Here is a 17,246-nt window from a genome sequence, read left to right on the forward strand (position 1 = left end):
TAAAGCATTTTGATGAGGAAAACAAATGGGCCCCTTATGTGTAATTCCTTTCTATAGCTCTAAAAGTTAACAGTGAGGTCTAAAAATTTATAACCTTCCCTTAGGAGAAAATTATGTCAGGACACTGAAGAAAAGATTGGAAAGATTATAAAGCACATCCACACACAATCAAACGTAACCCAAATGTTTATAATACGTATCAGTAAATACCTTATTTTTATAAAACTCTTACAAAAGAAAAACATAATCACCATTTAGAGTTATGGTGCTTATTTCTTAGAAACTCTTCTAAAATATGCCTGCTTCTAATTGGATGATTTTTCTTTATATCCGATCACTGACTAAGTCATCTTGGGTCTATTCTGCAAAATCTCTCAATAGGTATTGATAAAGATATTATTTCATTAACAAAAGTTGGTCATCATATAGAAATAACAAGGAAAAATTTGAGGGTTCTGTCACTTTAGTTAAAGCAAGGTTAAGGAAATTCTGACCCATCTTCATTGATGGCCCTGAAAGAATTACTAGCAGTATGTGCATACCCACCTTCCTTCCACATATATCATGCATATTCAAATCTCAAATTCTCTCTTTCACAGTTTTCTCTCCCTGCCCACCCCCCCACCACTCCTAAGGCTACATTGTGGGGAGTCTGCATCTGTCATTTTAACAGATTTTAGCTTTCCTGTGACACTCACAGATTAAAAAATAAATTTTTCCTGACATCATCTGGATAAGTAAATGCATTATTTATTGGAAATATCCACTGCCAATAACTCTTTTCCCTAAAAGATAAAGTAGGAAATATTTTAAAACCCCACAATTTTATTCTGTTCATGAAGAGTTATACAGTTCTTCAACAGATAGGTCTGGTTCTGTCAACCATTACCACCACTATCATGTGTTTCATTATGGTGGTTGACATGTTATGTTACCAATATAGTATATGGTCCATGTATATTGTTGCATGTACTCCTCACAATAATTCTACAAAGTCAGTTTTTCCCAATCTAATAAATGAGGAAAATAAATGCTAAAGCACAGAGTGGTTAAGCAATTTGCCCAATGACATATTGCAAATAAATGGCAAAGTCAGGATTCACTTAGCACTGTGGCTAGAATTTGTTACTTTCCTAACACTTTTGAGGCTTTATAACTTAGATGTAAGAGGCTTATTATTAATTAATTCATCAAATAACTAAGTTTAAATGAATAACTGGCATTATGGTAGGCAATGGGATTAAAATTAAATGTAGAACAGACTGACAAAAATAAAAGTGACAAAAGCACTAAATGCTACTTACAAACTAAACTGTACTTGGCTGCAAAAAAGATTTCTGGGAAATTTTTGTAGTACAAAAGACCATAAAAGGGCTGGGCTTGTGGCTCAGTGGTAGAGTGCTTGCCTAGCAAGTGTGAGGCACCACATAAAAATAAATAAAATAAAGGTCCATCGACAACTTAAAATAAAGAAAAAAAAAGACCATAAAAATTGCTACTTTTGTATGCGGGATGTTTATTATTCGTTCACCTCCCTTCTTGCTTTTCCGTGTTTCCACAAATGCCCACAGGTTCTGACATATTTTTTCAGTGTCAGAAACAACATTTTATACAATAACAGTCAGTATTGCATTTCTGGGATGAGATTTCTGGACTTGTACAAACATTAACATATTTATTACCATGACACTAGGAAAAAAGCATGCCTTATTAACATCAAAGGTCCCCTAGGAGTATCAATCAGTAAAAGTGTTGGAAACCATGATCAAACTTAGGAACAATTGGCTGCCTGGGCCAGCAGACTTCAGGAACTTCCCTGGTTATGGAATTCAATCAAAGGTAATAGTACAAGAAGCCTTATAATTTTCAGTATCCAAGGGGAATAAAAGAAAGGAAGGAGGTCCAAACTAATACAACTAGGCCAGCAGCTGGGTCCTGTAGGGTAAAATTAGGTCTCCTTTCAAATATAATGTTAAAGGCCAGGGTCTGACTATGATATCTCTTAATACCCCAGCCAAAACAATAGGTACTTCTTCAAAAAGAAACTTCCTCAGGTTATTACTGTTGCTCTGGTCCCAGAGAGTTTCTTGTTGTCAGTCTACCACTTCCAACATGCTTAACACACTGGGCTGATATTATATGTCAATTTTTCTTGTGTACAATAAGGCAATATAAAAGGGAATTAAGTGCTGACAATCACAGGTTTATCAATAAGGCACTCCAATGTACTTTAAAGACACTTTCATAAATATTGATTTACTTCCTACCATTTTATCTAAACAAATATCAAGAAATAAATGTACTTCCTTTTTAGAGGTGAGACAAGTAAAAGAGTTAATTACATGCAATGCTTATTTTAGCCATATCTCAAATTTCTCAACCCAAAATTTCTTGACGAGTGCCCCAAGAACTAGGGAAATTAGGAAATTTGTACTGCTATCATAGGAAAACAGCAAACAGGTGATTCTAGAACGTTAAGGTTTTTACCTTATCATTATTATGTTAAAAGTGCTAAGTTCTGGTAAGAGACACACATAGTTGTACTTCATGTTCTACCACTTACTGTTTTGCCCGTCATCATCTTAATTAATCCAAATTATTCTAAATGTTAAATATAATTTTTTAAAGTACTGGGCACCAACATCAACACTTTAGATTTTAGTTCCTGCTACTTTACAGAATCTATTTTAAACTCTTAACTAAAACTTAAAACTTCACACAATATATGGCACAGATTTTTCTGGTGAAAGGTGAATCTGATGCCCTGGTTTATAATGTTATAAAAACTATTAAAGTACCTTTTAAAAGGGACACTTTAGCAAGAGGTTCATTTAGGTCTTGCTCATCCATTTGGGCGTCTAAAGAAAGGTGAAAAAAGAGATAATTACAGAGAGCACTCAGAATTATCAGCAATCTATTATCAAAATAAGTGACTACATTTACACAGCTACTGTATTTAGTTCAAAGAAGTTTTTAACGAAATATCTAAGAGTTAAGGGAGTGACTTGACAATGAAAGCACTACTTCTTCCCTAAACACAAAGCTGGAAATCTCCATCCACCTGTGTACCTAAACTGCTATTAACAACTGGAGACTTGTAAACAGTAGGTTAAAACTCACCTGTAGTGTCGTCACTGCTTTTCTCCTTGCTTGGACTCAGAGTATCTGATAAGTCAGATTCCTTTGCTCTTGCCTGGTTTTCTATCAAGAAAAACATAAAAGCAAAAATCTTGTTATAATTAAATACCTTATATCAAAGAAACAGCTTCAGGGTATGAATGCTCAAAATCTACTATTATGAAGAGATTTTAAAATTAATGAGATCACTGAATCTTACTTTGTCACCACCCCAGTCCAAAATGGAATGCTGGTTATTACACGTAGCTCACTTTAAATTATAATGTGGATTGTGTCTACTACGCAGAGGGCTGGGGCTTTTTTGTTCAAGGCTGTTGTTCACTTGCCAACTGGAAATAATAATGAAGCAAGCTTTGTTGAAGTATTCAGAGAGCTGCAACAAATATAGCAAAATTCCCAGTACAATGTGGACACTGTATGAAGAGGATGAAAGGAAAAGTCTTTATTATATAAAAATACTAGGTAGAAGGCTGCCTTAGTAATATTTATACTCACATAATAAAACCTAAAAAAATCATATTTGTTATAAAATATCCTTTAGAATAAGAAAATAACAATCTATTTCTTTAGAAGACATAACCATGATTCACACTGAGGAAAAACTTTTTAAAAAGTTTGGAACTTATTTGCAAGGGATACTCTGCGAGGTCCGATGAAGACACTATAGGTCTAGTTTTCAAATAATTGCTCTCAAAAATCCTAATTAAAGGCCAACGGTTTATTAAAGATGACTGGCAATTAATTAGGCTCCAGATTCTCACCTGTAATGGCATATCCACATATACTATGCTATTCTTTAGGACAGCATTTACAGAGAAGGCAATTTTTCTGCCCCAAATCCTCTAGCATCTCCTCATTCTCCACAAGCACTCAGCCAAACTTTACATTGCAGAATTTAGCCATTAGTCCCTCAATTAATTCCCACAGGACTTTGGCTTGAGTGATGCCAGTTTCTTTATAGGGTTAGGCATACCAGTTCATAATAGTTTATAATTCTTTGCTTGAGTAAGTATTTTACTACACACAATAGCCATCCTCTCTATTTGGCCTATTCATTCTGTGAGATAAAGCTGAAGCCCCCATTATCTCTAAGAAAGTTTTCATTTCTCCAGGATGCTGTTCCTTTTTGTTACTAATTTTCTGTCATATTTATTTATTTATAATTAATCATACTTTTTCTTTTATTTTTGAGAAAGGGTCTTTTGAAAGTTGCTGAGGCTGGCCTCAAACTTGCAATCCTCCTGCTCAGTTTCCTGAGTTGCTGGGATTATAGGCATGAGCTACCATGCCTGAATCTGTGTGTATATATCTTATTTCTCTAGTGGGATTATACATTCACTAAGCATATGATGCATATGATTATTTCTTATAATATTAAGTGTTTATATTATTTGTGGAAATATATCAAAATTTTAAACACGCAAACTCATATCTAGTACTCTAAGGAAACAATAGTCTATGTACGGTATATGTAAGGTATATTAATGCTCAATACAGTATTGTTCATTATGGGAAAATAAAATGTGTATACCATGAAATAGAAAATATTCAAATACGCTACTACTATTAAGTAAAAGAGTAGAATGTATACCATAACCCCATGCAGAAGGGTTCATGGTGAATACTTATTAATTTTATATAGTCATATATTATTTCACATTTTTGTAGTGAATATACATTGTTTTCTAATTAAGAGATATTCTTCATTTTGAAAGAAATTAGAAATACATGTAAAACCACCATTACTGTCGAAATACTTAATATATTAAAATGTAACTTGTTAAGGATATTTCAAATTAAGATACCCCTAGAATTTGTGGCTTAACTTGTGAAAACCTTTGCTTCTTTTCTCTTTTGCCATTTGTAGTCAAAAAGTCAACTGCTGAGTGACAGGGAAGTTAGATTAGAAGTGAAATTACTGATCATCAAGGCCCATGGGAACCTAATCTGTGACCTCTGTTACATTTATGGTGTGCCATTGACAGATATTTCTGAATGTTCTAGTTTTGATCACAAAGTTACATTCTCAAATAAAATAGGCTTATACACCTAATCTCTATAAATGGGTAGAAAAAGAAACATTCTGGAAGAATAGATGGGAAAATGGCTATTCTGATTTTAAAATCTTTGGCAATTTTATGATCTTGACTTTGAAGGAAAGCAAGTGTATATTTTCAAAAGTATTCTTTTGGCTTAGAAGGAACTTTTGTCCTATATTTAGAATATTAGCTTGTGATATAAAATTGTCTTAAATGTGGAGCACCAAATCTTCCATCAAGATCTCACTAATGTACAAACGGAAACAACATGTATCCCATTTGTTTACAATAAAAATAAATTAAAATAAAAAAATTAAAAAAAAATTAAAAAAAATCTCACTATAATGTAAGCTCTTTAAGAGCACAGATTTTTGTCTGTTTCATTAACTGTTATATTTTCCATGCACAGAACAGTGCTGAAAGAGATGAAGGAAGGAAGGAAGGAAATTGATTGAAGGCACATATCTACCTTGGAATAAGAATGTAAGTTTTTAGCAAGTCAAATGACATTCAATAATTGTTGTGGCCTGATACTACAGTTATTAAATAAAGGCAAACCAACTCTATTCAAGAATGAAACACAGGATCAAACAAATGAATGTTAGACTTCTACTTATTTTCAAAACATCTATTCTTCAGTTAGAACATTTACTTATTTTCAAAATATCTATTCTTCAGTTATGAGGTGGCACCTAACTTTCTAGTATTAAAAAAAAAAAAAAAATCACCAGGTATGGTAGTACATGCCTATAATCCCAGAGACCTGGGAGGTTTAGGCAAGAGGGTCAAAGTTTGAGGCCAGACTGGCAACTCAGCAACTCAAAATAAAAATTAAAAAGGGCTGAGGATATAGCTCAGGAATAGAGCACCCAAGTTCAATTCCTTGTAACACTCCCCATCCCACAACCCACAGCCATTACTGATTATCTCTGCAATACTGATATAAGATATATACCAACAATATACAGAAAATGGAAGAAAGCTACCAAATCGATACCAAAACTGTTTTCAAACTGGGAATCCCAAGAAAGATATCTTTGAGTAGATATAAACACAGATGGGCAAAACAAATTTACTGGTCATATACCATTTCCTGTACCACTGAAACCATTACTTGGAAAGAAAACAAAGTTAAATATAAAGAAGGGTAAAGAATTAACATTTGTTAAAACTGAAAATAGTGTTTCCTGCTTAATAAGCAGTATTTTATCAAATTCCCACAACAATCTGACAAGTGAAATTTCATTTTACAAATGAGGAAATAGAGGTTTAAAGAGCCACAGTAAGTTGCCTGAAAGCATATAGTTTTTTAATGGTAAAATTATCTTTGTGTATTCTTTCTATTTTTACTCCAAAGCTACTGTAATGACTACACTGAGTTAGCCCTTAAACAGAAAACATATACAACTTATGATTATATATTACATTAGGTGAAACCTCTAGAGGAAATACTAAGACTGTAACAGTTTGTAATTGTTAATTTCTAGCAACTGATATTTTCAATGCAAAAAAGAAATTTCACCAAAAATATCACCAAAGAAACCATTTCGAAAAAAGAGATAATTTCATCAAATTTTTTAAAAAAAGAGCTTTATAGGCAGACTGAAAACATTTAAAATATATTTTAGTTATCCAGTTTGCTCTAAAGATTAAAGCACTGTGAGAAGTGCTAATAAAATGTTGACTACTGACAGAAAAATACCTGTGTATATAAAATTTATCTTTATATTTTCTTTTTTTAAAATATTTTTTAGTTGTCAATGGACCTTTATTTTACTTATTTATATGTGGTGCTGAGAATTGAACCCAGTGCGTCACACATGCCAGGCAAGCTACAAAGCCAGCCTATATTTTCATTTTTAAAAGATTAATTTTATTCACTGGCATGGACTTACTTGCCATAATTTATTTAATAAATGTCTTTATTATTAGACTCTTGTGGTTTCCTTTCTTTTCTTTTAAAATAACACTGAGCAAGTCACACAACTACTCAGGTGGCTGAGGCAGGAGGATGGGAAGTTCAAAGGCCAGCTCCGGCAATTTAGAGAGCCTCTCATAAAATTTTTTAAAAAATGAAAAGGGCTAGGTAAGTAGCTTAGTAGTAGAGCACCCTGAGTTCAATCTTCAGCACTATAAACAAAACAAAAAACAACACTGAAACAAACATCCTTACACATTTGTCCAATTTGTTCCTTAAGATAAAACCCCAGAAGTGGAATTGCTGAATCAAAAACATATTCTTTAAAACTATCAATGCATATTTTACACACAGATTTCATAAGAAAATCAGCAATACTGCACAAAGATTTTTCACTAATGGCACAAGATTTGAAGCAAACATACTGAAATTTAGAACGCATTAAATAGAAGCACTAAAACAGCAAGGCACTTTTCTTTAAAGAAGCACTGATTCCTCCCCTCCCCCAAGCTTTACTTCCACTTCAAAGTGCAGGCTACTCAACCAACTAATCTGAATAGGTACTTAGGTGGTGAAGTAAAAAGCTATTTTAAAGTATGCTCTCATCTCCCTTTAATAAGATGAAATAAATTGCCATTTGTACTAAAAATAGTTTGCTATTCTGAAACTCAATGCCTGTTTGTCAGAACAATATTAGTGATGCATATTCTATGCATTCTTTCTCCATATAAGGTATCTGTGGTGAAAGGAATTTCAGAATAGAAGCCACCAGATATCTGAAATAACAACATCTGTTGGGTATTTTAAAAAGCCAATGAATCCACTTACTTTAACATGACAAAATATAGTAAAACTAAGTATCAAATTTTTATCATTCATTGTTTTAACTGACCAAAAGGATTGCTAGTTTTAAATTTTACACTGGCAAAGTCTGACGGAAGTTCTATGACAATGAGTACATCCCACACAGATTTATTTGCCTAATTTCCTTATGCAGAAAAGTAACTTGACAAAATGATGCTTTAAAACTCACTTTTCTTCTGTAAGCCTGACAACTGTAATGGAAAAAATTAATACAACAAACTACTCTGGGCAATTGGCTGGACTATTCATTACAAAATATAAGACAATTCTGCACAGACAAAAGTCACTACTTTTGTTTAAATCAAATTGAGATGTCAAAAATCAACAAAAAAGGAAATATATGGAATTTTAAAGGCACTATAACCCTCAAGTGAAACTGCAAGCATTTCCCATAACATATAAGATTTACATTGTGTTTGATTAAAATTTTGAGATCAAAGCTGAAAATAATACTGGAAATGAGACAGATCACAACACACTTATTTTAATGCCTGAAGAAACCTATAACAAACATTAACTTTCAAAAAACAAAAACAACACACATACATGTCCACTTTGAAAGAAACTTCCCTACCAAGATATCTTTCTTAAAACAGAAATCCAACTATTTTACATGATATCTGATATTGTTACTAGATGGCCATTTTGTAAGCTGCAAGAAATAACTGATGGTTAAAGTACTATGACCTTGAAATTTTAGAATTATCTATCTTCATTATCCCGAAGAACTCTAAAAAACCATAGAAAAACCAGAAACGAACCTTTTGAAAGCTTTGTTTCTTCTACCACTTTGGTTAGATGCCCCTCTACGATCAGCTTCTCTGCCAAAGAAAATAAATGTTACTATCCAAGCCCAAACGGAGCCGCATTTCCCTGAGCAAGGCAGGGTAACACATTCCATGACCAAATTTAAAGATGATAGCATTACTCCTATGACCAAGCTTGAACAAAAACGTGAACCTGGAAGGGGAACTAAGAGAATTTAAACTATGATAGAACAATCAGGTTAAAGCAGAAAACTGTGGGTAGGGAGACAACTGCATTTTATTTTCATTAGATTTCACCTTATTTAATAAGTAAGTCATTGTGAACTGACTAAATTGAAACACTGTGAATTGACTAAATTGAAATACTGTATGTATTACCTCAGGTACTTACAATTTTTTGTGTGAGAACATTTTAAATCTATGAAATGGCCTACATGAAAATACCTTGCTTCCATAGCTTTTGAAGGTTAAAAAATTAACCTCTACTAGTTATTAGTAGATAATAAGCTGCTACTGACTGCAATAAATCAGTTTGTTTTTGTATAATACTGATATATTTTTAAAAGGTTCTAGACAGGTATATTTTCCACTTGAAACAGGATTTAATTATTGGTTTATTCCTAGTTGAAATCAAGTCCAGTCTAACTATACTATTCTCTAAAATAAATATTTAAAATCCTAAAAAAAAAAAAAAAAAAAAGTTAAGTCTAGATCTTTTTATGAAGAAATCAGAGGAAACAAACAATGCAACCTTCTTTAAATCAAGGATATTGAGTTGAAATAAGAGTTCTATTTTACTTAAGACAAGGAATAAAAATTATACTAATAGTTTACTTTTCCTTGCTGATACAATTCAGCAGAGATGTTTATACAGAACATACTTCAGGAAAATGAAAAATTTTACAACTTAAATAAAAAAAGTTTTGTTTTATGGAGGATTCTCAGTAAAGGTATAATATATCTTCTTTTTAAACTTATTTGAAGTCATACTTTCATATTCTACATTTTACTGAAGAGTATAACTATTCTGAATATCCCTTTTAAAAATTCCATATGCCAGTTGATCTCCTTCAATTTACTAATTTACTCTTGTTTTAAAAAAAGTAGTACTGGGGGTTAAACTCAGGGTTGCTTCATCTCTGAGTAATATCCGTAGCCCTTTTTATTTTGTATTTTGAGGCAGGGTCTTGCTAAATTGCCAGCCTTAAACTTGCAATTCTTCTGTCTCAGTCTCCTGAGTTGTTGGGATTACAGGTGAGCAGCTCTGTGCTTGGCTACCTCCAGTCCTTTTTATTTTGTATTTTGAGATGCCAAATCTGGCCCATCTGCTTTAGCCTCTCAAGTCACTGGGATAACAGATGTGTGCTACTGGACCCAGCATCTTCAATCAACTTTTGCAGTACGTGAAATAACTGTTCTAGTCTTTTACTATTCAACCAACTGCAACTCGGTCCATACCCACCATTCAGCCACTGAAATCACTACAAACTTTTGTCTGCTGTAGACCATAGCTACTTCACATAACTTTCATTTCTTATGGACTATTTGTCCCTGTTTTCTTAAAAACAAGAATTCAGAGTAAAAAGAGTTAGATAAATTTAAAAAAAGTCCTATAAGTAAAATGTAGGCTGTCTGTTATGGTTTAGATGTGGTGTCCCCCCAAAAGCTCACGTGAGAGACAATACAAAGTTTGTAGGAGAAATGATTTGGTTACAGCCTTAACATAATCAGAGAATTAATCCCCAATGAAATTAACTGAGTGGTAACTGGAGGCAGGTGGGGTGTGGCTGGAGGAGGTGATTTCGTTGAGGGCATGGCTATGGGGTATATATTTGTAGTCTGGCAAAGTGGAGTCTCACTCTGCTTCCTGATCACCATGTGAGCTGCTTCCATCTGCCATACTCTCCCACCATGATGTTCAGCCTCACCTCGAGCCCTGAGGAATGGAGTCAGTCTTCTATGGACTAAGTACCTATGAAACCATGGGCCCTTAAATAAATCTTTTCTCCTCTATGATTGTGTCCTTCAATCACAGCAGCAAAAGAGCTGACTAAAACACTATCCTAGGGGCTGGAGTTGTGGCTCAGTGGTACAGCGCCTGCTTAGAAGGCACTGGGTTAGACCCCCAACACTACATTAAAAAAAAAAAAAAAATTAAATAAACAAAATACATTGTGTCCATCTACAACTAGAAATATTTTAAAAAAAACACAAAAAACACTGTCCCACCTGTCCTCTGTTCTACTCTATTCTATTCCTGAAATTCACTTCCTTCCTACAAGAAACAACTTTTAACTTTTAGTTATTTTTTTGTTATTTACATTTATATTACTAAATAATAAAACTGATTTTAAAACTCTTCCATTTGAGACATTACTTACTGACAATCTTTTTTTTTTTTTTTTTTTATTGTAAACAAATGGGATACATGTTGTTTCTCTGTTTGTACATGGCGTAAAGGAATACCATTTGTGTAATCATAAATTTACATAGAGCAATGTTGTTTGATTAATTCTGTTATTTTTTTCCCTTCCCCCCACCCCTCCCACCCCTCTTTACCCTCTATACAGTAGTTCCTTCCTCCATACTTGCCCCCCTCCCTAACCCTAACTCTAACCCTTCCCTCCCCCCCATTATGTGTCAACCTCCACTTATTAGCGATATCATTCGTCCTTTGGCTTTTTGAGATTGGCTTATCTCACTTAGCATGATATTCTCCAATTTCATCCATTTGCCAGGAAATGTCATAATTTTATCATTCTTTATGGCTGAGTAATATTCCATAGTATATATATACCACAGTTTCTTTATCCACTCATCAATTGAAGGGCATCTAGGTTGGTTCCACAGTCTGGCTATTGTGAATTGAGCAGCTATGAACATTGATGTGGCTGTATTTCTGTAGTATGCAGATTTTAAGTCCTTTGGGTATAGGCCAAGGAGTGGGATAGCTGGGTCAAATGGTGGTTCCATTCCAAGTTTTCTAAGGAATCTCCACACTGCTTTCCATAGCGGCTGCACTAATTTGCAGCCCCACCAGCAGTGTATGAGCGTACCTTTCTCCCCACATCCTCGCCAACACCTGTTATTAACAGGACCATTTTACTATTATCCTCACAAGAATTATATTTTGCTAGTCTATAATCAGTATTCTTTTTGTTTTACTGATTTTTAAAAATATATCCAAGTTTTAGTAAAACAATAAAATTCCTAGATACTGTCAAATATCCAGGTACTTTATCACATTATCTATCCATCCCTCCCTTCCTTCAATCTTGTAATCTGTGTGTGTGCGGGGGTGTGGTGTGGGGGGTGGGGGTGGGGTTGCTGGAAATTGAACCCAGGAGCTAAGCTCTACCACTGAGCTATATCCCCAGCAGTTTCTACTTTTTATTTTGAAACAGGGTCTCTCTATATTGCCAAGGCTCGTGTGGAACTTGGGATCCTCCTCCTCAGCCTCCGAGTAGCTGGGATTATAGGTATGTGCACTGCATCCTGCTCAATCTCTTAATCTTACTGCTCTAGCCTGTGTTGTATTCTGTACAAAATTCCTGCTTCCTAGATTCTAAATCTTTCTTTCCTGTTTTATCCTTGTTTTTCGCAACACATCTAATAATTTCCTGAAAAGTGGTGGACAGAGTGTAAAAGTTTTTGTGACTTTGTTCCTCAAATGTTATTAATGTTCCAGCCTCACATTTATTTGATTGACAGTTTGATGAGACATAATTCTATAAGAAAAAATTTTCCTTTAGACTTTTGGAAGTCTTTTATTCCCTTTCTTACACAATATTGTCTTCTAGCTTCTACCTAGAAGGTGAGTCTGATGATAGGTTGAGTCCTATTCTTTAGTATGCATGCATAGTAGAGACTTCTTGTGTTCAGTTATACCTGCTTCCAACTGTTCTTTCTGAGTACCTAGGAGGACTTTATGTCTCAACTCCTTAAAACTGAGGAAAGTCTAGAATGCATGCTAGCCAGGGCTAAAGCACTTAAGAGAGAATGGGACTATTTTACCCCCTCTCACCTTCTACTATAGGAACTCTGAAAACATGAAGACAGTAACATTGTAAGATGGCAAGCTCCATCAATCTAGATCCCTGAGTGAAAATGTGTGTTGTCCCCGTCATGCACACGTACCATGAGTAAGAAATGTTTGTCAAATTAAGCTATTAAGATTTCAGGTTTTGGGGCTGTGATTGTAGCTCAGTGGTAGAGTGTTTGCTTAGCATGTGTGAGGTACTGGGTTCAATCCTCAGCACCAAATAAATAAATAAATAAAAAGGTATTGTATCTATCTACAACTAAAAAATTTAAAAAAAATTTTTTGAAGATGTAAGGGTTTTTTTCTAATTACAAGTCAGTTTCGCTTTATTTAAACTTAAACATTTTTTTTCCTTTTTTTATTATTGTAAACAAATGGGATACATGTTGTTTCTCTGTTTGTACATGGAGTAAAGGCATACCATTTGTGTAATCATAAATTTACATAGGATAATGTTGTTTGATTCATTCTGTTATTTTTTTCCCTTCCTCCCCAAGATATCAGGTTTTGAAAGAAAAAAAAAAAAAAAAAAAAAAAGATTTCAGGTTTTAGAGAGGAGGGAAGGGGGAAGAAGAGGAAAAAAGGGATCCCAGAGCTTACTTGCTACTAAACTATAATTAGGCTTATTATGATTAATGAGAGCCTTTGTTTTTCTCTGGGTGTTTTCTCAATTTTCCCTCTATCTAAATGTTTGATTACTCAGTATATGGCCTCCCCCCCCCTTAATTGAGATGAAATTCACCTACCATAACCATTTTAAACGATCAATTCAGTAGCATTTAGTACATTCATGCAACCACCATCTCTGTCTAGATCTAAAACATTTTTATCATTCAAAAGAAGTCCCATACTCATTAATCATGTATTCTTCACTGTACCTCCCCAGGCCTTGGAAGTGACCCATCTGCTTTCCATTTCTATGGATTTACCTATTCTGGATATTTCATATAAATAGAATAATAAAGTGTGTGACTTTTTGTGGCAGGGTTAGTTTGTGATCTTTAAAAATACATTGTGCTGGGCATTCAGGGCATCTTTTTAGTTTACAAGCTATAACTTTGAATTATGGTGAATTTTCTTATACTTCCCCCCCTTTTTTTAAAGAAAAAAAAAGTTTGTCATTTTATTTATTTTCTGGAATACTTCCTCTATTTTCTCCTACATAACCCTTGTGATTGAAAAAAAAATCTAATATCACAATTTTTCTTCTTTATCTTCTTCCTCCCCCTCCCTCTCCTTCTCCTCCTTCATTCTGGCACTAGGTTTTGAACTCAGAGGCACTTTACTACTGAGCTACATCCTATCCCTAGTCTTTTTATTCTTCATTTTGAGACAGGGTCTCACTAAGTTGCTGAGCCTGGCTTTGAACTTATGATTCTCCTGCCTCAGCCTCCCAAGTTACTAGAATCATAGTAATGTGCCACTCTATCTGGTTACATTTTTACTTTTTAAAAATTTAACTTATACTTGTTCCTTCAAAAAAATTATATCGCCTCAGCCAGGTGTGGTGGCACACACCTTTAATCCCAGCTATGTTAGAGGCTGAAGCAGGAGTATGTCAAGCATGAGGCTAGCCTGGGCAACTTAGTGAGAATCTGTCTCAAAATAAAATTAAAAAGGGGTAGAAATGTAGCTCAGTGCCTAGCAGATCTCTTGCCCAGCATACAAAAGGGCCCTGGGTTCCATCCCCATTACCACACAAATGTATACATATATACATAATATTTTTATCTTGTTTCGTCCATGAAACATTTATCTTTCTGAAATTAATTTTTTTAAAAGAGCTTTTTTTCTGATTCTTGTTTCCTGTTTCTTCCCTAGTCACATTTTGTTTGTTTGTTTTTTATCTCTGTTTTCCTCAATAGAGAATTTCCTCAAGAGTCTGGTCATCTTGGCTATCTCTTTATATTGAAAGGTGAGGCGATAAAAAGCTGACCCAGGGGTGGGAATACAGCTCAGTTGGTAGAGTGCTTGCCTTGTATGCACAAGGTCCTGGGTTCAATATTTCAATATGCATGTGTAGGCTTGCTACCTGCTAGGTGACACGGTGGCAATTTATGGGGAAATCTTTAAATGTCCATGGAAAAGATATAGTTTAAAAACATTTGGTCTTTGATGAATTTCTCTGGAGTAGAATCTTCTAACTACCAAGCATAAACTTGGTCCTGAGCATTCTGATTTCCTGCAGAGGGTTTCATTTATTTCTCCCACTTTTTCCCCCCACTAAGGTGCTCTTACCAGCCTACCCTCAGCAACATTTGACATACCCCAATCTATAGGTTCTCTGTTTCAGTTCCAGACAGCAAACTTCAGGTCTTTTTGTGCAAGGAATCTTGCCTGTCTGCACAGACTGGGGTAAGGCAAATGAGGCTCAAACCATTCCTTGTATAAATTTTCAACCTTAATTTAAGTATCACCATGTACTCCTGCCCTTCCTTGGAGGTATTAGTACCACTGATAACTAAGCCATAGGTTTAACTTTTTCCCCCCTTTTTCTTCACCATTCTTTAGGCCATTAAAAAAAAATAAAGTTTAGAAACCTGTATCTCTTATTAGTAAATTATGTTTTATAGCTTCCGAATTTGTGCTGACATCTATTTTCTACTGCAGTCTTTTCTCTTTGTCCTCATGATCTTATATCCTGAATAGTTTTTTGTTATAGATGGGCCCACTGACCAAATTTAATCTAAAGTTTCTTACCTCTTTTTTCAAACTTTACTCCTTTAAATTTCAGGCTACTCCTCCTCCTCCTATGTGCTTTCTCATTACTTTCTTCTCTGCCTTTCATTGACTTTCCTGCTCCCTGATTATAATCTAAATGTGTGTTAATCTTCAAGATTTCTGTCAGAACAAAACAAACTCCTTTTAATGGCTCTGACTACTTGCTACATTTGAATAATTTCTAAATGTTGATGCCAAATCTAGCACTAAGGTTCCAGAACCCTACATGCCCAACTACTATCCAAATATCCTCTTCCAAAACCCCATAGAGGCTTATTTTCACCATGTCTAAAACTGATTTTCGCTTCTCTTATCATCTAAACGGTTTTGCTATCTCTCCTCTCCACATATTCATATCTATATGAAGGTATACTGCAACTACTCATTATACTATGTCTACCTTTCCCTGAGGAAGTGTACTAATCCCTTTAAATATTTAGTTTGCAACAGGCATGGTACTAGTAACTTCCCAAGGATTACAAAGACAAATGTGATAAATCTAGGAATTTAGGGTTTAGTCAAAGTAGGGAGGTATATTATCAATAACTTAATTTCCAACACAGATCTGGCACATAATAGTAACAAATTACTAACTCTCAAACATAATAATAAAACAGTATAAACACAGACTTTAAAAACTCTTCTAGTTGTTCTATAGTATACTAAAGATCTAAGGATGAGCTTATAAAAACACATCAGAAAATTGTAATTTATTGCTCAAAACTTTCGCCAACCTTTAAAACAAAACCTGAAGTCCTTACCATAATGTACAAACTTCATATGCTCTGCCCAGAGGACGGCTAATTACAGTCCCACAAGCCAAATCCAACCTGCTACCCATTTAGTAAAAAAAGATTTGTGGAAACATGGCCAAGTTCATTCATTTACATATTACGATGGCAGAGTTTAGTAGTTCAACAAAAACCCTGTAGCCTGCAAAACCTAAATATTTACTATCTCGTCTTTTATTTTAAAAAGGTGTTTGTAGTGTTCTAAAACTATAATCTCACTCTTAGGTTATCACATGATTTCTTTCTTTCTTTGTGTGTGGTACTGGGGATTGGACTGAAGGCCTTATGCATGCTAGGTAAACATCCTCCCCTGAGCTACATCCCCAGTCCTTTTATACATTTTATTTTTAGACACTGTCTTGCTAAGTTTGAGATCGTTCTGCCTCAGCCTCCAGAGCAACTAAGATTACAGGCATGCACACACATCCTTTAGAGACACATAAAATTTACACAGCTTAATCTCATTTCTGTTCAGCTACATACTACCTTTGCTGTTTCCTATCACCTTAAATTCTTTTATTTTCATTGAGAGAAAATGAAAAGCTAGGCTGCAGTTAGAATGTCACAAAATTATTAACTAAGAAAAAAATTATTTTATTTTTCTTTAGTGGGCTTACCACTACCTAACATATTATTAGCTTTTTAACTTTGGTCCCTTCAAGAGAATGTAAACTTCATTAATGCAAAGTTTTCTATGCCTCACTTACTGTTTTGTTTATTTATTTTATTTATTTTTTTTACTGGTGAATGAACTTGAGGGTGCTTTACCACTGAGTTACATCCTTTTTATTTTACACTGAAGCAAGATCTCATAAATGCTCAATTCGCAATCAAATTCATAATCAATCTTCTTGCCTTAGCCTCCAGAGTTGGTGGGATTACAGGTGTGAGCCAAGGTGCCTGGTTGACTCATTCACTTTTTTTTTTTTTAAGGTGTTGATGGACCTTTATTTTATTCATTTATTT

General features: G+C 34.3%; 1 protein-coding gene across 38 annotated transcripts in view; it reads right to left on the reverse strand.

Moving 5' to 3' along the window:
• The window catches only part of SLMAP (sarcolemma associated protein), a 150,020-nt gene that overhangs the window by 24,340 nt on the left and 108,434 nt on the right, over positions 1-17,246 (reverse strand). For 33 of the 38 annotated variants that reach the window (XM_079116423.1, XM_079116422.1, XM_079116451.1 and 30 more), the window contains 3 exons: positions 8,721-8,780; positions 3,121-3,201; positions 2,799-2,858 (listed from right to left, as the gene is read on the reverse strand). In XM_079116423.1, coding sequence (XP_078972549.1) covers positions 2,799-2,858; positions 3,121-3,201; positions 8,721-8,780 — 201 coding nt within the window. The remainder of the gene's footprint in view (positions 1-2,798; positions 2,859-3,120; positions 3,202-8,720; positions 8,781-17,246) is intronic. The other 5 variants (XM_079116420.1, XM_079116447.1, XM_079116438.1 and 2 more) reach the window with 1 other exon arrangement.

The sequence above is a fragment of the Sciurus vulgaris genome (assembly GCF_902686455.1).
Source record: "Sciurus vulgaris genome assembly, chromosome: 16".
Lineage (NCBI taxonomy): Eukaryota > Metazoa > Chordata > Mammalia > Rodentia > Sciuridae > Sciurus > Sciurus vulgaris.